The sequence below is a fragment of the Polistes fuscatus genome, unplaced genomic scaffold, assembly GCF_010416935.1.
Source record: "Polistes fuscatus isolate 324 unplaced genomic scaffold, CU_Pfus_HIC Scaffold17, whole genome shotgun sequence".
NCBI classification, from domain to species: domain Eukaryota; kingdom Metazoa; phylum Arthropoda; class Insecta; order Hymenoptera; family Vespidae; genus Polistes; species Polistes fuscatus.
In genome coordinates this window covers 2,137,964-2,160,909 of record NW_025113075.1, presented here as the reverse complement: position 1 = coordinate 2,160,909, position 22,946 = coordinate 2,137,964, and the positions used below count along the sequence as shown (strand labels likewise).

At 28.5% G+C, this 22,946-nt stretch overlaps 3 protein-coding genes and 2 long non-coding RNA genes across 7 annotated transcripts in view; 2 read left to right on the top strand and 3 right to left on the bottom strand.

Annotated features, from left to right (window-relative positions):
• The window catches only part of LOC122515286 (calcitonin gene-related peptide type 1 receptor-like), a 63,161-nt gene extending 61,663 nt beyond the window's left edge, over positions 1-1,498 (top strand). The window contains exon 12 of the mRNA XM_043632587.1: positions 1,038-1,498. Coding sequence (XP_043488522.1) covers positions 1,038-1,343 — 306 coding nt within the window. The 3' untranslated portion in view covers positions 1,344-1,498. The remainder of the gene's footprint in view (positions 1-1,037) is intronic.
• A 2,462-nt stretch (positions 1,499-3,960) lies between these two features.
• On the bottom strand, positions 3,961-6,158 carry LOC122515279 (transmembrane protein 19). The gene is made up of 7 exons (XM_043632577.1): positions 5,998-6,158; positions 5,808-5,921; positions 5,404-5,691; positions 5,221-5,325; positions 4,931-5,146; positions 4,690-4,848; positions 3,961-4,458 (listed from the first exon to the last, which is right to left on the bottom strand). The coding sequence occupies exons 1-6, from the start codon at positions 6,149-6,151 to the stop codon at positions 4,694-4,696; spliced, it is 1,032 nt and encodes a 343-aa protein (XP_043488512.1). The 5' UTR covers positions 6,152-6,158; the 3' UTR covers positions 3,961-4,458; positions 4,690-4,693.
• Positions 6,155-7,069, bottom strand: LOC122515280. 2 transcript variants are annotated; one of them, XR_006303242.1, is made up of 4 exons: positions 6,978-7,069; positions 6,678-6,818; positions 6,411-6,549; positions 6,155-6,246 (listed from the first exon to the last, which is right to left on the bottom strand). It is a non-coding gene; the product is annotated as an uncharacterized LOC122515280 (long non-coding RNA). The 2 variants fall into 2 exon arrangements; XR_006303241.1 differs by lacking the exon at positions 6,978-7,069 and having other exon boundaries at positions 6,678-6,934.
• Positions 7,055-10,947, top strand: LOC122515281. The gene is made up of 3 exons (XR_006303243.1): positions 7,055-7,137; positions 10,719-10,797; positions 10,895-10,947. It is a non-coding gene; the product is annotated as an uncharacterized LOC122515281 (long non-coding RNA).
• Positions 9,239-21,055, bottom strand: LOC122515278 (KH domain-containing protein akap-1-like). Of its 2 annotated transcripts, none has more exons than XM_043632575.1 (6): positions 20,817-21,055; positions 11,799-12,620; positions 11,198-11,710; positions 10,874-11,092; positions 10,664-10,794; positions 9,239-10,535 (listed from the first exon to the last, which is right to left on the bottom strand). In XM_043632575.1, exons 2-6 carry the CDS (start codon positions 12,574-12,576, stop codon positions 10,437-10,439), a joined length of 1,740 nt encoding a protein of 579 aa, XP_043488510.1. In that variant the 5' UTR covers positions 12,577-12,620; positions 20,817-21,055; the 3' UTR covers positions 9,239-10,436. The 2 variants fall into 2 exon arrangements, with proteins under 2 accessions (XP_043488510.1, XP_043488511.1); XM_043632576.1 differs by lacking the exon at positions 20,817-21,055 and adding an exon at positions 14,277-14,365.
• Between the last annotated feature and the right edge of the window lie 1,891 nt (positions 21,056-22,946).

Below are 22,946 nucleotides of genomic sequence, written 5' to 3'. Positions count from 1 at the left end.
GATAGGAAGAATGAATGAATGAATGAATGAATTGAATGAATGAATGAATGAAATTGAATTAATTATAAAATATCCGAAGAGGCAACGACCTTTTTTTATTGTTTATTTTTAATCAAATTTATGTTGCATGCTTTATAGTAGTAATCGATGCACGAACGGTCAATGGCGCGAACCGGATTGCAAGGTTCGCATTTAATATCGAATAAATAAATATATTCACGATAGATTAATTGAATATGTTTCTTTTCTATTGAAGAAAAATTAAATAATATGATAAACAACTTGTTGAGACGTTTGATCTTTGCACGAAAAATCGAATTAAAAAAAAAAGGAAAACAAAATAATATTCGTGTAAAATGAACAAAATTACGTTTTTCTTGTTTTTTTTTTTTTTCGGATAAACTTGATAACGTTATCGTATTATCATTATTAATTATTCGTGTTAAATAAATTGCAAATCTTTAACGGTAAGGAAGAAAAATTTGTTCAAAGTATAAATTCGAGTATAACGTTAATTATTTTCGTCAAATATATTTTCCAATATGGATCAAATAAGAACGAAGTATTATCGAATCCCTTTAATATTTCCCCCTTACCTTTCTCCACCCCTCCCATACAAATAAATAAACGAAATAGCAAGGATCGGACGTCTCTCTATTAAATAATAATAATTAATAATTACTCATTAACACGAATAATAAACGATCGATAAAAATAAAGCTTTAGCTAACGAGAAAACCTAACAAAAGTAATTGATAATATTGAAAAAACGTGTGTTGATTTAAATTTTAATCGAACAAAGAATGGGGGGTAGGGGGGAAGGAAAAGATAAAGCAAAATAAAGAAGAAAAGAGTATGAGGAAGGTGGAGGAAGAGGAAGAGGGGTGGGATGGGGGTGGGGTGGGGGTTCTAATTAGGAGATAAAAAACGAAGAAAAAATTGGAAAAAAAAAATCCGTGTCGTGCCAATGACACAACGTGCCAAAGTCGAGTCCATTTTGGGACGTTGACTGTTTCAGTTTATCCGCTCGACCGCAGGTCCGGTGGCGGGAGAGGAGAAGGTGTGACTATCAATCCGCGATGTCGGTTGAATTAGATAAATACGAAGAAGAAAATAATTATGATGATGATGGTGATGGTGATGGTGATAATAATCTTAATCAACGTCAACGTCAACGACAACGACGACAACAACAACAACAACAACAACAACAAGAAAGCTCTATGCAATTGGTTGCACGTCGTGAAAATAATACTACTACTACTACAACAACTACTATTACTACTACTACTGCCAATAGTAACAGTCACGACGCTAATAATATTTTATTAAAACCAAACTAAACGACAACAGCAACAACAATAATCATCAACGAGTCCGAGACAAACGCAATGTTGATGGATGATATAAGCAACACACAATTCCATTTTTTTAATTATTAATTAAAAGAAAACAAAAATTATATATGATTCATTGAACGTAGGTTTTCTTTTTTCTGCTTGATCAAATTTACTTTTGCCATTAAAATAAACTGCGGGATTATATATATATATATATATTTTTGTTTTTGTTGTTTTTCTTTGCTATTAAGTTATATCGGCTTTTTAACTTAATTTTCGATATTTATAAAAAAAAAAAGGATCAAGCAACTTCAACGAAATGTTAATTTAAGGTATAAGATCGTGTAATTATTGTTAAATTAAAATTGAATCCTTTCGTTGTTAAATGTTTTTGATAAGGGTGTGTAATACGCAACGTTGCAAGAACCTTTACAACCCCTCTATGAGCGGGGTGAATCATTCATACAGGGAGGAACATTTGCATTGGATGACCCATATGTGAATTCTGGTAATAATGAAAGGATTAAATTTTCATGAATTTTAATCGAAATTTTTACGAGAAAAAAATTCGTTTTATAAACGTTTTTTTTTTCTTAAATCTTTGTATATATATATATAATTTATTGTGTATTATAAATTATTAGAAAATTCTTTTAGTTGAAATTTAATAATATTATATTCGAATAATTATATCTCGTGTTGGAAGATAGTATGAAATTTATGAAATAACTGTTGTTAAGTTTTAACGCATTATTTTGAAATAATATAAGAAAAGAAATTCTACGTAGAACAACACTACGTTGCGTTTTTTTCTGCATTTCTACATACACTCAACGAAGTATCTCAATTTGTTAATTAGTTTTTATTACAATTAATCAAAGTCTTCGTGAGAGAGAGAGAGAGAGATATTAAATTTGTTATTTTAAATAATAGACGAGAAAAAGTTGATATTGGATATTCGCGTTTGTTTGTTAATTATAATCGTGTATTAGCATAAAAGCCAATATATATTATTTGAAAAATAGAATAATTATTATTCTGTTTTACATCGTATCGAGTAATTTTCTTTAATCGCGCGAATTAGAATAATAATTATAATAAATAATTAATAATAATTAATAATAAAGCCTGTGAAATTGATCAGTTCTTTTTACATTAAATGAGCAGCCTCGTGAAACTTTGAAAACCTACCACCCACCCACCCCTCTTTTGTCATCTGCTATATGATTATGAAAATAATGAGAAAATAATTTAAACAATATATTCTGTACCTGATTAAAAAATCTAATTACATCGACGTAGCTACCATTATATACATATATATATCAATCTCTCCTTTACTTATATAGATATTTTATTAAATTTAACATATATTATTATCGATATTATATATTACATAATTCAAATAGCAATCACAATTATTTTTAGAAAAGCATATCTCGATCAATCATCATCTTTGCGATAATACATTCGTACTTAAATCAAATATTTTATCTTATTTATTTTATCGATGCATTTAAAAATAAAACCTATATATATATATTTATAGTTTTATCTGTAATTAAATTTTTCATACGCAATATTATCATTCGAATTAAAAAAAGGAAAAAAAAAAATATATATACATATATTAACTAATTAAACTATATCAAAATTTTATGCATAAATGTGTCCTACGAATAATTATCGAGAATCATAGGAACGTATTTAACATATTGATCGTCACGTGTTACACCTGGGAGTCAAAATTCACCCTTTGCAACATTAGTCAAACCAACACGACACGTTTATACTTATGCTCGTCGTATAGTTTCTTTTATCAACCTAAAACAAATATAAACCCCCTTATCACCACTTGCACATTTGAACATTTCAACGAAATTTTAAACAATATTTATCGATCTTTCTGGGTTACTTGGCAATCAACGTGTTAAATAATTTTTATTTATTTCGTTCTATAATCCTCGTAATTATAACACGTTTATGTACAATGTATATATATATACACACACACGCATGTATACATACATATGTATATTTAAAAAAATTATCTTATCTGATATATTTACGATAAATTTCTGTATTATTATTCAACGAAAATCTATGATCGATCTTAAATGCTAAAAACGTTAAAAATCGTAGTAATATTTGTAATATATATTTCAATGAGAAAGATACAAGAGAGAAAAAATAATATGTTAGAATAATAAATAATAATAAAAATAATAAATAATACGCCATCTCGGATTACTTTATAATTTATACAAATACTTTGAAGCAAATATAGTTTAATATAAATTATAATTTACGTTCGCACATGCATATCATCGATGAATGGTACAACTCCTATATGGGGTCTGTAAACGTTCATACGAGGCCTTTTTGCATGGACGATTCGTATTTGAATCGTTAAGAACGAAATAATTAACAATGTATATTATTCTATGTAAATACTCGTCTCTACATATTACATATATATATATCTTTGAAAAATAATATTAAAATTTGTAGTCATTTTCTTATCTGTCTTTTACCATTTATGGAAAAAATTATAAAAACTATATTCAGTTTTGCCTTGGGCATACTAATAATTAAAAAAAAAAACAACAACAAACACATATTTTCCATTTATCGCGATAGAACGTTTCCTTTTTTAAAAAGAGATGCCATATATTTTTTATATTTACACTCATAATACGAGATTTTTAACAATGATTTTTTCTTTTCAACAATATATCCCTAAAATTATTGCATTTTCTTTCATTTTCTTTTTAAGTTACATAGAATTTATCTATCTTATAATCTTCTAAGATAAAATTTGTATATAAAAGCTGCACGTTATAATAATAATAATAATATTAATAATAATAATAATAATAATCATGATCACATAATAATAAAATGTAAATCGACATATTAACATGCGAGATACATGTTACATTTTACATTTATTGGAATGTATAGACACGTTATCAAAAGTTACAAATTATTTAATATAAGTAAAGCTATTTAAAAATATTATTATTTTCTCTCTAAGTTTAGTATTATATTTAAATATAATATAATCATATAAGCTATTACTATAGCATAGAAGGAACACATTTCTAAATGACATAATCTGTAATTAAAACAACGTATTGTGTATATAATCATTGTATAATAAAGTTAAATAAATTAATTTGATCTATATATATATATATATATATATATATATATATATATATATACTTAGTATATATACTTATGAAAGATATATATATATATATACTTATGAAGTATATTAAAAATTCAAGTGTATCGAAATAATAAAAATGAAAGAATTAAATAACAACTCAGTGATGTGACTTACCATCTCACGGCCAAATTAAATTAGCTACTTTGGGTAAGGTGAGAGCTATGATAATAGTCGACACAAGATTGACGCAATGATTATCCAATAATTGTTTACCACTGATATGTTTAACTCCTTTCCCTGGCTTTGTAACTATAAATCCTTCTTCGTCTATGCCTATAGAAATATTTCCAATATATTAGCTTGTAAATATGTTGGATATTAATTGTAATAATAAGCATTATTTTATGCTTAGTACCTGAATATTGTAATGTTGCTCCTAATATAGAATCTATTAAACTACCGATCAACCCTGCCATTCCACATATGACAATAACAGGCCATTGTGGTGCTGCTAACTCAAGTGCAACTGTATCAACTGTGTACAATATAGTGAGATAAGAGGTCAAGCCTACGGTTAGTCCACCAAAAGTAGAAAACAACAGACCAAACCACGATACTCCCCCATTTGTTCCTTAAAATATAATCCATCCATTTATATAGATACGTATGACTTTGAATATTTTAAAAAATATTTCATTTACTTACCACGAGGTACTCGTTTTCTTGTTGTAATTAAAAATGGATCACCGGTACCAACTACCGTACCAAATTCCGAAGCCCACGTATCCCCGTTGCAACAAGCAAAAGATGCTGCAATACAAAGCGAATGAATTTAAATGAAACATCTAAAACTTATAATGAATTAATCAAAAGGAAATATTAATTTACCTAATATTCCTATAGATAACCACGAACTTCTATAATATTTATCAAAATCTATGGGACGTTCCCCGCATCCTACATCCAAAAGATATAACAAAGCTAAATGAGTAGCCACTCCCGCGTTACAAACTACTTGAGTCCATGTCCTCTGTCCACCTTCCTTAAAATCTCTTTCTTGCTTCTTTTTTATATTGGAACGAAATTTAGTTGCCTTAGATCCAGTAACAAAAAAGGTCGCTAGAGATACTAAATGACATAAGTTGGTCAGCGTCATTATAAAACCTACCACCATTCCTGTAATAATAGATTTATAAAATGATTAATAAATATAGCATCGACATTAGCACACAATTAATTATGCACATTAAATCGCAGTAGAAGTAATTAATGTCTAATGTATAACTTATTACCAGCTATAGCTCCATTTAAATTCATGCTCTTTTTTCTTAATCCCCAAAACATGAATAACAATGGAATTATAACAGAAGCCAACCATCTCCATGGTGGGATCATTTGCGAGAACTCTATAACAAAATATTTTTTATATGAATAAAATGTTATTCGTATTATAAATGGAGAGAAAATTAAAATATAAAGTACCTTCATTATTGTAATTGTCAGTATTCGATGATAGAATTGAATAGAGAACATTTATCGACCAAAACATCATTGATGTTGGAATAGCACACGCACTTATTAAAATTGGTAAGAAAAAGTTGAAATTTCGAATATTGTTGCCTCTACGCAGGACCATTCCAAACTGCTTTTGAAAGAAGCAAACATGGGTATATATATGTTCCATAAACCAGTCATGTGGAATAATCCTCGATTTTTTATTTAATTTCCCTCCTATAATATGGCATAAAATTAATAATATCCTTCACGTGAAAGACAGAAAAATAAGAACAGAATAACATTGATATCTGTACGATAAATATAATCAATAAGAAGTAAAAGTAAAAAAATATATATATACAAACATTATTTGCTTAAAAGTGTTATTAATTTTTTACCACGTCCACAGTTGACAAAATTTCCACTTTCAATTTTGAAATTACAGATTGTTGAAATTAAACAAAAGATCAGTATTTTGAGTATTTCCAATATTTCCAATAATAATACTCATGAAATTCATTACGACTCGTGATAATACTAAAAACAGAATCAATATGTAATCATTTGTTTGCGTTATAATAAATAATTCGGGATAACCTCTTAGATTAATTTTTTAATAAATACAATAATAGCATACGTGTTTTAATTAGAAACTACAGACTTACCTTTTTATTGTCTAAAAATAACGGTTCTCTTGAAAGTATGTTATATTAAATATTATTTATTAACCTATTTTTTGTTCGTACTTTAACTAGAACAATCATCATCACTTAAATAACTAAACACCTACTAGCGACTTCAGCGACCTGGTGTAGAAAATAATGTAATTAAAAATTAATTTAAAACAAATTTCTCACATCGTTTCAGTTGTGTTTTTTTACATATATTTTATAATTCTTCAATTTATTTTATCTGTGTGTGTGTGTGTATATATAAAATATATATATATATACAAGATCTTTTACCTAACTGGACCACCTTGAATAAGTCTTAAGTCGCTTAACTTATATAAGTCGCTTGACTTAAGTCGCTTATCTCGTACGGTAAAGAAAAATATCAGAGGAAGAAAAAAAAATTCTATTCGAAGAAACCAATAAGATGCAAAGGATCGAATTTTTTCTTTAGGTAATTATCTTTGAAATATCAATGTCATCGTATTGCTTTTTAAATAGAAGTACATATTTTCACTGCGCAGTCTTATAGCTTATAAAAAAACTAATCCAACTAAGTGCAACATAAACTTTGCTAATTGCTGTACATATTATTCGAAAATTATTTAAATTTATATAGTAATGCGCGTTAATTTTGAAGTTTAATTAGATCGATTTTTAAATTTATAACTAGATTTTTCATTGACCAATTAAAAAGCCGCGTAAAAAGTAACGGTTCGCGGTTGAAAAAATTTAAAAAACGCTAATCTAGAAAATAGTTAATAGATCGTTTAAACTTTCCTTTAAAAAATAATCTACTCATATTAATGTATAATAAAGATAAGATATATAATATATAATAATTCATAATAAGAATTATTAAGCTGATACTTTTGAAAGAACCAAAAGTTATATTTAAAGTTATATTAAATCCTAACAATAGGCAATTTATAAGAAACCGAATTAGAAAATAGAAATACATTTGTTAATGATATTATTTAGCTAAATAATTTTGATTATTATAGGACTACGTTGCCTGCTTTGAATGTATTAATTTTATAAAAATTCTTTGAATGATAATATAAACATTCAAAGTAAAAATACTAATTGCATAATAATGATATTGCAATTAGATTATAATGATACTATTATAATGAAAAAATATAAATGTGTACGCATAAGTAATAAGCAAAATTTAGATTGAAAATGATCCAGCTTTAATAAAAACAAAATATTTAAGATATTACATTGAATTATATACAAAATGATTTTCTCTCTTTCTTCATTTATTTGGTAATGATAAATGAAGATTTGATGAATAGTTTTCAATAGGACGATGCGTTTAACTATGATAAATATGTACATTTGATTAAAATTTCTAATCATAAATGTAAATTTTTAAGACATATTTACATGGAACAAAAAGAAAAAAAGAAAAGGAATGAAAAAGAAAAATAACACGATTATTAAACCGAGTACCAAATCTCGAATTAATGGAACTTATTATAATGAAAATGTTATATGATTAATTTTTAGTTCGATGCTCAATCATGTAATGAGTGTATAATGCAATACAAACAATTGAGCAGGAAGTGTATCTCTAATTATATATTATTAGAAAAATATTTCCATTATATATTTTTGTAAGTTTATATTAACAAGATTTTGTATTAATATTATTATTATAACATATAACAGTCTGAAAAAATCGTTAGCTGCCCAGCTCGAGTACAAAAGTTACAGTATGTATAAGTGATTTGTATAATTTCTTTTTTAAATTTGTTTTTCCACTTTTTTTCAATTTCCTTTTATTCTTATTTTTTTCCTTTTTTCTTATGATTTTCTTTTGTTCAATACAGACCTTTTACTGCAATAGTCCATTTCATAATACATGTTAGAATACAAAGAGACTAATTATAATAATGTAATATATATATATTCGTATATGCGTAAATGAAAAAGAATTAATTTAAACTTAAATTTTCATGGCAAAAAATGTTGTATTTGTTATAACAATTAAAATTTTCGACCAACTATTCTTTTTTTTTTATTATATATATATATATTTTTTTTTTATTATGCATGTTTAATCATTTTCACAATTACGACTTAAACATTTTCATTAATGAATATTTCAATTAGCGAAGAAGAAGTAAATAGAAAAAAAATTATACAATCACAAATTGCAATTCGCTTAGAATAAACACAGTGATTAATTTTAATATTGCAATGAAAGTAATACAATGTTTTTAAACAACATAATCTCTTAATGAGACGACATTTAATTTGAAATATTTTTTTTTTACTTATATAAGTATATAATATTATCGGTATTAAAAAAGAAAAGCAAACAAATTATGAGACAATGAAATCACCATGTTCCAATAAATATGGGATTTCTTTTTTTAACTAGCATAATAATCTTTTATATCTAAATATAAAAGTTGCATAATATATTACTTTTTTGGAAACTCCCCAAAAAAAAGAAAGAAATAAATAATTTAAGTCATCATCGGATTATAATGAATTATCGAAATTGTCTGTTCTTGTTTTTTTTTCTTTTCTTATATGCGTATGTATGTATGTATGTATATATATACATTTGTAGAATAGCACAAAATGTCACTTGTATGTGCGGTTGAAAATATATAAAAATGAATAAGTTAACTAGTATTTTCCGATTTAGTCATGCCCCTGACATGCTGATATCTAGCACAGACATGTATCAGTCATTTAATTATTATGTAGATACATTATAAATATTATTATTATTTTTTGTTAACTTTTTTTTTCTTTCTCTTATATATGAAGACATAATAATGTTTACACTATATACAAATAAGATGATATTAGAATCAACCCATATCAAATAAAGCAAATAACGTGAACAATCTTGACAGTGTATTATTTATCGCAGCGTCCTTATAAATTTGAAAATTTCGAAATGTAACGGATAGTTAAGCATGAAACTGTTTTCTTAGAAACATTCTCTATTTTTCTCTACAGTGTCTGTCATAGTATTTTAGTATTCTTGTATATAATACAAATGGACTAAGTTTTACGTATAAAACTTTTTTCAACGATAAATATAATAGCAACGATGAAACGTATGGTAATACGATTGCATTTAATTATTAATCATAGATTTTCATACGAGAAAAAAATGACCCCAATCAGAATCGTATGCAATAATTAATTTACTGAAAGATAATTCGTAGATAATTCTTTTTTAAGTCTAGTTCTCTAATCGACTTTTAATTCGCAATTTTTCTAGCATACAATTTTGTTGAGATTGTTTTTTCATCTATTTATTTTATTACCGCTGGATATAAAAAATTTATTTACTATGAATATATATATATATATATATATATAATTCGACGTGCATTCGCGACCATCATTTCGGTAATTATTAATCATAATTTTTGTTCGCATTGAAATGCTATAAGATTTTAATCGATTATTTAAATGTTAGATAATAGAGTATTAAAATTGTTGATTCAGTATCGTCTCTGCTGATCATGAAAGGATACTCATGTCAGATTAAACACAAAAGTTTCATACCATTGTTTAAGTATGTATGAAAAAAGAAACAAAAATGTTATTACATATAAAGATGTTGAAACTTAAAAATAACGTTTTCCCGTAAATTTAACTTATTAATTAATTTCATTCACACAGACAATCAAACACGATCACAAAATTCACATATGTCTCTGTCATACACGCTTCTTAGCAAGTGTATGCTTCATAAATAATTTATTTAAGTGTTTTCTATAAAGATACCTCTGTATTTCCGCTAGATATCAGGCACTCCCAAGATACAGGTTCCGCGTATTCGCGCGCTATTAACTCATCGGCAACGGAAATTATCTGAAAAGAAACACAAATAAAATGTAATCAACATTTTCTTTAAATAGGATTCATATGATTAATTATATTTAATCGATTATATTAATATTAATAAATAAAAAAAATTATATATATATGTATATATATACCCCATGTTTGCCAATATTGAAAAACAGATTTATGTGCACTTGTGTATTAATATAGGCTACGATTTGTGCCAGTCCTACACGTCCTGTAACTATTTGCTCGAAGATATTCAACGAGTCCGGATGCCACTCACCTGGTAAAATCATACAAAATTAAAAAATAAATCCAAATAATAATTGTAAGTAAATATTAATATAAACATTAATACTTACCATTTTTCGGTTTTATATTAGCGAGGAATACTTCGATCGCTTGGAAAGGTAGAGAGAGAAAATCTGTCCTTATTTGTCTCAGTCTACAATTGGGATAAGTACGATAACCGCCATGATCAACTAGTCGTACTAAATTAGTTTCGCCACGAGAATCAGGATCCACAACATATACTCTGGCCCATTTACCATCATCCACGGGAGCAGCAAGTACCATTCCCTCTGTTGAGAGTAATATTCGAGTATTAAAAATAATTTGGATTTCAAATAAGATATTAGATAACATATGAACTATGTTGATTTTATAAAGAATAATTGTCAATTTACTTGATACTTTATCTGGCATAGGTGGTATCGTAGAATTGTATAATTCGGCCATGTCTGTATCTAATTTTCGTAACATAGGATGCGTTGGGTGCGTAGGAATGTGTACAAAGAATCTGTTTGGTTTAATCACGTAACACACCGAAACATCGTTATTCAGTGCTTCGATTAAAGATAATTCCTTTATCACAGGAATTACAGGAATTATTTCTCCTACCACCGTCATAGGTATAATTTGCTGAAGCGTTAAATCAGGATATTTTTTCTCCGGAAATTTTCGCCTTATAATATCCAAAGCAATACTAATGCCATTGTTAGAACCTTGGATAGCACAAATCTTTTCATTCATTGACATAGGATAACGTTTGACGACAATGTAGACTCCAGCTTTAGTACGAATATTATTTAAGAACGAACCATTGCGACCTATAAGTTTACCCACTAAATCATTGCGAATAGCAAACTCGTACAGATACTGCATGGAGTCTTCTTTTATTTGTCCTTCTATACTTCCACCTGAAAACGTATAAATATTAAACATAACAGATCTGATCATATAAGAGTTGTGTTAAAGTTTGTTCACAGCGTACAAATAAATATTCACCTTTTCCACTGTCCGTACTTCCTTCGCTTCTAGCTTCATCCGTAACGCTTCCTTCTAAGACGCCAGAAACTGGACTGTAATTTGCCGAATCTCTTTCCGACAATGATTGAGTTTGATTTTTATTTTCTTCCTCTGGCGGATAATTTTGAAGCTGTTCCGTTTGTTCATTTAAATCTGATGTATGATTAATCTCATTTTGCTTATCCATGGAAGGTGATGGTAATTGGGTATTATTCTGTTCTATATTGCTATTATTTACATATACATTTTGCACCTCTTCGCTGTTATTAGCTACATCATTGTAATAATTAGTAGTGTCCATATTTCCGGCTGTCATTTGAAAGTTGCTAGCATCAGGATGGTTTTCGTGTGATACTTCATTATGACAGATATTTTCAACACTCTCGTACCAAGGATGAATTTCTTTTAAAGAACTTGCCACCGGCATCAAAACAGGTAACGCTGATGATGCTGACAACATTGTTGAAATATCTACTTGTTGCTCGCTAACTTCTTTACAATTACTAATTGGTTCTTCTATACTCTGAGCATGTAAACTCGAGTAAAAATCATTGGCATTAATACCAGAATCAGAAAGATTAACGTTCTCTCTCGAAGAACTATCTTTTAATTTATCGATGGTCTCTAACACATTTGATGTGTTTATTCCACCAGGATCAGCTCTGTCTGCGCGTCTTCGCTTGTACCAGAAAAGACCAACAATCAAAGCAACAGCCGGAAAGCTCCACTTTATAATCTGATAATGTGTGGATGACATATTTCAAATCCACGGTAAAAACTATTGATAACAGTTTCGTTAATCTGAAATAAAAAAGAGACAAAAAATACAGAACAAAATTAATAATTATCGAATTGATAAAATATTTTTCTTATTAAAAAATTGTAAAAAGTTTATTAACAATTACAATTGGCGTAATAATTGAATCATATTGTTAAAAAATATACGAAATATCGAAGAAATTTGAATCGAGTCAAAAGCGAGCACGTTGTTTTTCATTTTGAATATTCACGCCATTTTATATGGCAAGCCTCGTAGTAGTAAGCATTATTTCCGGTTTTAAAAGGCGCCCGTTTTCGTTCCACGATGATATTATTCACAAAAGCAGAATTGCATATTTTCTTTTTTCTTTTTTTATACGAGTTCTTTTTTTATAAAATGACGATTCTAAAACGAAGTTATTCCAATTTCAAAAGCTCTCTTATTTCTTAAAATTTGTCCACATACGACAGAAAAGAAAAAGAAAAAAAGAAAGAAAGAAAGAGAGAGAGAAGGAGAGAGAGAGATAGAGGAATAGAAAAGCGCGCGTAAAATTAAATTACGCGTTACCATGTAAAAACTAAAAATATAACTAAAAAAAAAAAAGAATAAATAAATAGATAAATAAAATTATTCGTAAAAATAATTTTTAAACCTACTGTTATAATATATTCCATGTTTTAGTATACGAAACGTTAGAAACTTTTTTTTCTACCTAACACGAGTGCCGAAAGATGAAAAAGAAAAGGGGAGAGGGGAGAGGGGATGTGGGAGTAAAAGGTCCAAGGATTCAAGGATTACAAAGGAAAAATCTTGCCTTAAGGGATCGCAGGTAGAAACGTTAGAAAGAAAAGAAAAATAGATTTGACAATAAAATAGGATGACTATTCACAGTTCGAACAGAATACTTTGAGAGAAAGTAAAAAATTTCTTTTATCTATAGTTCAAGAATTCGTTACTGTTATTATAATTTCATAGGGGGTAGAAAAATAATTAAAATAAATTAAAAAAAGAAAAAATAATATTATATTCATAGAAATAGAAAAGAAAACGAAAAAAAAAAAAGAAAAAAAAAGCACGAGAAAAATGCATCAAAGTAAACAATTGTAACATTAAAACTTGAATCCGTCTTACATAATATAAATACAATAATTTATTTATCTTTATCCAATGAAATTCGTTAAAACTTATCGATCGAGTAGTTAAGATAATTATAGAAATCGATTAGATGGAGATAAAAGATTAATATAGAATTTCGTGAGAATAATATCTCGAAGTTGAATGTATAAAAAGCAACGTGTTCTTTTTCTTTAAATATTTCTAAGGAAAATTTCATGAAATTGCGAACGATCGAATGATAGACGAAAAATAAGAAAAGAAAATTATGATCAACGATTGAAAATAAAAAAAACAAAATATAAGAAGAAAAAAAGAAAAAAAAGAATAAATTTGTCATAACACAGATCGGTTTGGAAATCTTAACCTATATTCTACCATTTTCCTTCTTTCCGGTAGAAAATCTTGGGGAATGTTCCGAGAAAAAGGACGAGGGATGAAAAGAATATAAATGGGTGTGTGTGTGTATGTGCGTGCGTGTATTACATAGAAAGAAACAGGAGGAAACAAGTTTCTAGAAATAAGGGAGAACAGACGCTTATGCTGTTTGGCCATATTTTGTAGTAACAGCAGTATAAACTTACCAAGAGATCCATGATGATTAATAACAATGTTTCTTCACTGGCACAATTTAAAATTAATGTAAAACACACAAATAAAAACTAAAAACGATATATGATTTTAATTAAAACGAGATGATTACGAAGATGCGAAACCGAATTACAATGAAATTTAAAATAAATATCTTGCGACGATGAAACACGTGGGGGGATGATACGAATATTATGATATAAAAAAAAACCGCGCACACCGGTAATACAGGAAGAAAAAAAAAATACGATACAATAAGAACTTTTCTTTTTTTTTTCGAAGATACCGCGAGAAATTGAAACTAATGTTACCAAATATCACGTTTTTTTAACTGAAAAATCAAATTAATGAGAAAAGAATCTATCGAAGAAGAAACAAGAAAAAAGTAAGAACTGCTCGTTAGTCGGACGAGGGGTATCGTAAATTTTTGTTTAAAAAATTTGGAATGATTTGTGAAAGAACAGATGGAAGACGTAAGAGAACGCTATCGTTTGAAGGTATACCACAAGACTGAACGGATTTTCCAATACACGTGGTTATATTGCTCGAAGATTGCGGATAGGTGAAATGAGGTAGAGTGAAAAGGGGAAGGGGAAGGGCTTGTGCGCATGCGCGAAGAACATTAAGGGACGTTCACAACGGAACAAGTTCGATCGTAGCGGCATTTCGAGCTCAATTCCCTTCCACTATTTCGATTTTACCAAATATTCGACCAATACCCTGTTGAATTATATTTTAAAGACGAATGGTGAGTTATCTATCCCCACTCTCATTCCCAACCCCCTAATTCTTCCTACTTAAACTTTTAGGAAACATCAAAAGTTATTTTGCCACCTCTAGTACCAACCCTAAGAAAAATGTCCCCAAATTTCCGGAACCTACCACGTTCTTTTTACACTTCCTTTCTATATTCCGAAAAAAGGAAACGAAAAGCTGATGAATAATACAACATCCGTCGAATTGTTATTGTATATATATATGTGTGTATATTGTTTTTTTTATTTTAATATTTATTTATTTTATGTATATGATATATGCAATTTTAAAATATAATTTTATTAAGTATTTTCTTGTGTGTCAATGAAATTAATAGAATGTTATTTAAATAAATGAAATAAAATAAGGGAAGAAAATTTTATGTGCTAATTTTAGGTTCGTTTAATTATTTATATTTAATGATTATAATTTATACACGATATTTTTAAAAAGATATGTTTTATATATATATATATTTTTTAATATTATATTATATTATATTATATTATTTTATTTTATTTTATTTTATTTTACTTCTTTTTTTTTACAGTGATTTTACAATTTGAGAATATATACTTTTATTCCTATTTTATTTATTTATATAATTTAATTTAAACAAAATCGAACAAAATAAGGAAAAGTTTCGTACGATGGAAACGAAATTAGAAAAATTTCTCTTTTTAAGGAAATGGATTGTATCGTTCAGGCTCAATTCTATTGTATTTTAAGAAAAGGACTTTTCTTGAAAAGAAAGAAAGGAATGAAAGAAACAGCAGGATTAGAATTCTTTCGAGAGAAAATTCTAAAATCTTAGGAATTTAGAAATCTTAGGAATTTTTTTTCTTTCCCTCGGATTTATCCAATGTAATGCAAATCAAAAATAAACAGAAAAATGTATATATATATATATATTTCTTTTTCTTCTTTCTTCAAACAAACGTTCAAGTTATTGTTACAAAAAAAAAAATAGGATAATTTAAGCATTTATATATCTCATAAAATCGATAAGAAAAATTAAAAACTATTATTACCGATGATATACGAGACATTTGTGTGGGCGCTCAAAGTAATATTAGATGATGAAAAAAAAAAAAAGGGGCATCTAACTAATAAAGTACGTTAGATTAAAGAATTAGAAAGGTAATAGTCCAACGAATATCGATATTCAATTTCGGTTTGGTTTCGTTCGTGAAATAATATGAAACCTAAAACGACGATTAGGTAATTGTATTAAAATACAACTCACCTGTGATATACTACAGTTGTACTTTACGTTTACAATGATTTCTAATATAATATTATCTCATTTTGTTTCTTAAATATAAATGAAAAAAAAGAGAAAAAAAAAACAAAACACAAAAGAATATTAATAAACGTATAAATAATAATCTAAATTTCTCAAAAAATAAATATGATCATTAACACGTTCCTTTAAAGTGTACGTTTGTTTTTTCGGTATACATTTACAATTAATTGTGAAAGTCATTTCTATGTAAAATGATATTTTTCTCATTAAGAGATAAAGAAAAAGGTATATTGATTATCTCGACGTAATGATTATTTAAATTATCTATAATTACATTTTAAACACTTTTTAAGTCGTTAACTGATATCGGTTAAACGATGTAATTTATATTAGATTATCAGCTGAGATATTTCCTCAATTTTCATGAAAACATTTGATAAATACTTTGGGCGTAAGAAAAAATAAATAAATAAATAAATAAATAAATAAAACAAATAAATAATAAAAGATATATATATATATATATATATTTTTTGTATTTTAATTGTTTTATATTTACCAAGATTATATTTTATTTGCGTATAAATCAAATAATCGTATATCAACGTGTTTTAATTAATTGAACAATGAATTACCGTTTATAATCGAATTAAAAAAAACAAATTCTCGATTGATTCGAGTCACCTGTAAGATACGCTCGTGTGTACTCGAGCGTACACGTGTGCATACATGCGAAGATTTCTTTACGTTCATTCATGAAACACGCTTCTTCTTGAATGTATTGTCACGATTAAAGAAGAAGCTTAAAGAATTCATAATAAATAATACTACGCAAACTTTGCACGTGTATAATATAACAAATTATTTTTCGCACGTACAATCGATAAGAAAGAAACAAAAAAAGAAAAAGAAAGAAAAAGAAAATAAGAAACCAATAAAAAACACCCTACTGCATTGACAATAAAAATAAATAAATAAATAAATAAATTAGTAATTTAACATACAGAACACACCCGAAAACATGATTTTTAATATCAACGTTAAACATTTGTTTAACAAATTCGCGATTGATCGAGAAAAGGCAACTTTTGAACAGTGAAAGAACCTCCCACCCACCCTCTGAAAAAATAATAACTAAAAAAAGATTTAAAAATATAAAGAAAATGCGTGTATGTGGGGTGGGGTGGGGAGAGGTGGACTGAGCTTAATTGGCCTTGTTACTTGCAGGTGAGCTTTCGAAAGGTAAGAGAAGAGATTGGTCAAGGTGATGTTGCTTTAAGAGGGGGATGCTTTCTTGCGGTATATTGTTCGACGTAAAGGAGAAGGAGCCATGGAATACAAAAAAAATAGAATCGAAACGAAACCGGTAAGCGACCGATGGTTCGTTCGTTCGTTCGTTCCTCCGGTCCCTTCGAAGGTAGGTAAAGAAAAAAGGGACGGGATTGGTCGTTTCACTTCGAACTTGGTTGCTTCATTGCAACTTCCTTTTACCATCACCCCGGAGATAAAACATTATTGGGTCTTCTTCAGTTTTCTATCATCGCTTTGGGATCTAGGGAGTTTAGCAACCATAATTCAATAATTCGGATGACTATTATAGGATTAAATATTATACAAATCGATAAGGATAATCTAAACACGTTGAACCTTAATTTGATAATTTTTTTGGAAAAGTTTTTACGAGATAATGCATACGCAAACGTGTGTTTGTCTGTGTGTATGTGTATGTGCGTGTGTGTATTTGGAGAAAGTTAAAGGAAAAAATAAACAAATGTATCTCCAATAACAACAAACAACCTTTAACGACAAAAAATATCTACACGAAGAAGGAAAGGTTCAAATTGAAAGATTGATAATAATCTATGAACAGAATTTACACAGATTGTGTGGCTCGTTATACAAGCAGGACATATGTATGCAAGGTACGAAGTTCAACGTGCTCTTGGAATGTCGAAGGTGCACACGAGAAACCCGATGAAGTAACCGTGAGCCATTGCCGAATACGTACGAACAACAACTGCGATATGAGTGGACAATAATAATAATTTAAAAAAAAAGAAAACAATTAAAAAAGGAAAACTTGTTTCAACAAACAAGTATTTTGATCGACGAAGAAAAAAAGAAACTAATAAAAGAGAATCGAATTTTACGATTATTTTTTCCTCCCTCCCCAGTCCCCCCAGTCCCTTTACTTCTTTTTCTTCTTCTATTTCTTTTGATGCATAACAAAATTGCATTATTTCAACTTTACAGTGGCAAAGTAAATAAGATAAGGGTGATAAATATAATTGCTAAAGTCATTCCAATTGGTCTTTTCCATACAATCACGACATTTGGCCAAAAGATAAAAAAAGGTTAGGAATGAATCATGTTTACGTGTCGTATTCTCACACGCGTTTAAAGTAATTAAATTATTAATGAATCACTATGAGTGTTTATAATAATTCGAATACACGTTTTTATATATATATATTATATTAATTATATTTACTTGACTTTTTTTTGATCGTTTAAAAATAACATAAACAATATTTTTATTTATCGTAAATCATTAATCAAAATATAAAATATCGTTTTGTAATTTTGTAGAAAAGCAAAATTATAAAATATGAAAATCAATCATTCCCATGAAGTTTGACAAATCAAACATCGGATAATATAGTTCAAGAGATATATCTTTTATCTTCGAATACGTTGGAAGACACCCGTTATACGAGAGAAGGGAGGACACCAGAGAAAAAAAAAGGAAACAAAAAGATATAAAAAAAACTAGAGTACCGTTTGAAAAATCTAAAACTGGTCCCGTTTCGTCGATAAGACGAATCAATCCTCCTTTGGTTCGATACAATTTATAATTAACAAATTTATACGCGTATGACTCTAATGCAAACGTTTACGCCATCTTGAACGACGCCATTTTTATTTTCTTGTCTTTATTACCGCACGGTAAAAAGCAAAAAACAATAAAATAAAGAAACAAACAATATTTGACGAGTTATCGTGTCGATGATTAAACAAACAATTAAAATAAATATTACAATAATAATGGTTAACGTAAAATAGGAAAATGTATTGCGACGAAATCCTAGAAGAAATAATATGTCGAAGATAAAAAGAAAAACTGCGTATTATTTTTGCGTATTATTAAAACTGAAATATTATTCGTTAAAATTATATTTGTTTATTTGGATGTAACGTTAATTGATAGGGAAGAAAAATAACGATGCAAAACAAAAATATTGGAATAAATAATAAAAATTAGTGACGTTATATCTTTGATTACAGAATATTTTTAAGGAAATAAATTAGTACCAACTGAAGGGAAATACTTTTGCTTACTATTATAAATGATAAGATCGATTATTACGGTGAGTTCACATCGCGTTAACTTTGTATATATCACGTACTATGATAAACTAAGTATACAATGATAATAAAGTATAGGAAATTCATATTTCCCTCTCCTAAAAAATAAAAAAAGAAAATTATGATAAATAGATAAAGAATAACAAAAAAAATAAAAAATGTATGGGAAAAATAGTTATCAAAAATTTATTACATATCTATTGTTTAATAAAAATAAAATTAAAAGGATAAGGTTTCAAGACCATAAGGGTATTTAGGGTCGTCCAACACAATCTTGTTGTACCCAATCGTTATTGAGAGAGTAGTAGTCGTGCCCAAGTGTTGGTAATGTTGGAATTGGGTGTTGGTGTTGGTGGTGAATTGTTCACACACAACCACCACGAATCAAGACACGAGAGAAGGGAAAGGGAAGAGTTTAACAGGCCATAGAACGTTCTACGGATACACACGCTATTTCCAGATGTCGTTCACTCAGCGTCTTACATACCGTACTATTAAAGTTTCGGATTATAGAACACCATCTTCTTCTTCTAATATGCTAATTCTACCTCTTATTTACGTGTATATATATATATATTTTTTTTTTGAAGCTAGACAAAAACATTACAACAACAGCAACATCAACCAATCAGATCGATGTTATAAAATAATTTTAGAGAGAGAGAGAGAGAGAATGATACATATTTATTCAATAAAATGTAATATATATATATATATATATATATATAGAATTATATCGTACTAGAGAATAGTTTACTAGTGTCCATATTGAGAAATGATAGAAAGAAAGAGAAAGGATGAAAGAGAGAGAAAGAGAGAGAGAGAGAGATAGAGATAAAGCTCATGCCTCCGGCCGGAACGGGAAACGGTAGCCGTTTTCTGATTGATGTATCTCGATGACTATGAAAGAATTAATATGAAAATAACTTCAATGAAAAATTGTATGACAAATGAGTAATCGCTTAAAGTGATATGGAACAAATTTTTGAATTTAAAACGTAACAAAAGAAGGTGGATTAGTGACGGTTAGAATACCGGACACGATACTTCGAACCGCGTGGCAGCCTACGATTTCTCTATTTCTGTCTCTTTCTCTCTCTCTCCCCTCCCCACTCCCTTTCTCTTTTTCTCTCTTTCCTTCCACCACCGATAATACTATACTTACCGGTCTTCTTTTCTTTTTTCTTTATTAAAAATCTTCGCGAAGTTTAACGATAAGTGTGGTATATTATTTTTAACACAACGATCACGATAATGATATTCGAACGATTCGTAAAGCTTCTTCGATTCTTCCGTAATCGTTCTTTTGATATAGGAAAAATTCTCGCCACGTGATCACAATGTTTTTCCTTGCCACTTCGCGAAAGTAACACAATATGGCGGTTGTATGGGCTGCTGCTGCTAGCTCGTGGCTTTTCGGAAATCATGAGCGACGATAGCGCACCGATTGGCGATTACACTAAGCTTTTATTCCTACGTTCAAATTATCTACGATCGGTATTATCCTCTTCCGTCACCATCCCTCTCGCGGATTTTTAATTCTATTCTTTTTTGTTCCTGTTCTTCCTCTTTCCTATTTCATTTTCTTATTTTTTTCCTTTATTCTCCGTTAATAACGTAATCGAGTATCGTTGGTTGATCGATTTTTACGAAACTTTTCGTACAATATTTAAAACGTCGTTTGATTTTATTCTCGGTCGGTAATGTTCCCGTGATAATTTACCGACGACGGTAAAAGTTGGTTTTTATCGACAGACAAAATATCGACAGTGTGTAATTGTAGTTTTCTACTTTTACAACACCGATCGTCGGTAATAGTGGATTTATAAATTTTTTACGTTACGTCCATAATACTTTATATTAAGGTTCCTGACGGTCAATACTATTAAAGTACAAATTTTCATTAACAACGGTCGATGTTTTAAAAATAGGAACCTACTATTACCGACGGTGGATAACTGCTGTTACCGACGGTGGTTAAGATAAAGGTAGAGCACTGCAATTACCGATATCGCCCTTAGCGGGCCTGCCACTAAAGTGGCTTTGTCGATTATTTTTTCCAGGTCCATGAGCCACTATAGTGGCTCACTCGAGTAGCTTACTTTTTCACCGTTTGAATTAAATAATCGTCTTCATAGTCATTCATATTTAAGTGAAAAGTTTATGTATGTAAAATATATTTTTAAGAAAAATGATAATTTAATCATTAAGGAATCTTTACATATGCCAATTTTTGTGTGCTAAACTTTGTTATCTTTACGGAAGATGTTATTTCATTCGGTTTCAATTCTTTCTTTTCCTAATTCGAATATAAATTAGGGGGAGGAAAATTTATTTGTTTCTTTCTTTTTATATTCTATTTGTATTTGGAATAATTAAAAATAGAAAAGGAAAATGACGATTACGTACGCCACTTTTACGTGACAAATTATTGAATTAAACGTATTTATATCGAAATAAAATTATAATGAAAATGATTGCGTTAGAATATTTGCGATCATTTGAAAAATTTCTTTTGTCGTATAGTGTGTTAAAAAAGAGATTAAAGAATAAGATTATAGTGAACTACTGTTAAGATATAATCAAGGGTTCTGACCCACGCGTAGGGTGACGTAGGTGACCTTGTCGTTGAGACGCGTGCGCATCGGTAGCCTATTTTTAACGACCTGCACTCTACGAGGGTTGTTGCGTGCCGCATCCAACGATTCCATTGTAAGCCACGTCCACTTTTGTCGACAAAAAAAAAAGAAGACATTTAAACCTCCTCTTTGCTTTTCTAAAGTGAACCATACAAAGAACTGCTATAACTTTAAAAAACTTATTCGCGCTTGGCCCATCAATTTTGTTATTTACTTTTTTTTATTATTTTGAAATTTTCCAGAGATGTCAATTAACCAATCATTTTGTTTCTACGAATTCGTACGAATGCATTTCGGCTATATACGCGTATGCATTAACAAACATATTACACGTTTGTTAATTAAATAGTTGAACGGATTAATTTGAAATATGTCAATTGAAGTTCTACAACCCCCGTTCCTCCTTCTTTTCGAATATTCATTAGGTAATTTACCCTTGTAAATACTACTTCCACGGAGAATTTTGTTTGATTCAAAAATACAAATGTTTAATTAGAAAAAAAAAGAACGGAAAAAAGAATTATTCTCCGCGGTACGTGAAACAATGCACGAGATTAAATTAAAATAAATTACAAACGAGTTTAAAAAGGTAACATTTAAAATAATATTACTAATTATTCATTTATCCTTTCTTTTTTTTCGAAATAATTCTATTC

Coding starts and splice junctions, on each gene's coding strand:
- LOC122515279 (XM_043632577.1), bottom strand. CDS start 6,151: ATGGTCCTGCGTAGAGGCAACAATATTCGAAATTTCAACTTTTTCTTA. Junction 5,326..5,403: donor GTTATCTATAGGAATATTAG/GTAAATTAATAT, acceptor TTTGTATTGCAG/CATCTTTTGCTTGTTGCAAC. Junction 4,849..4,930: donor AGCAACATTACAATATTCAG/GTACTAAGCATA, acceptor ATATTTCTATAG/GCATAGACGAAGAAGGATTT.
- LOC122515278 (XM_043632575.1), bottom strand. CDS start 12,576: ATGTCATCCACACATTATCAGATTATAAAGTGGAGCTTTCCGGCTGTT. Junction 11,711..11,798: donor AAGTACGGACAGTGGAAAAG/GTGAATATTTAT, acceptor ATACGTTTTCAG/GTGGAAGTATAGAAGGACAA. Junction 10,536..10,663: donor TCAATATTGGCAAACATGGG/GTATATATATAC, acceptor GTTTCTTTTCAG/ATAATTTCCGTTGCCGATGA.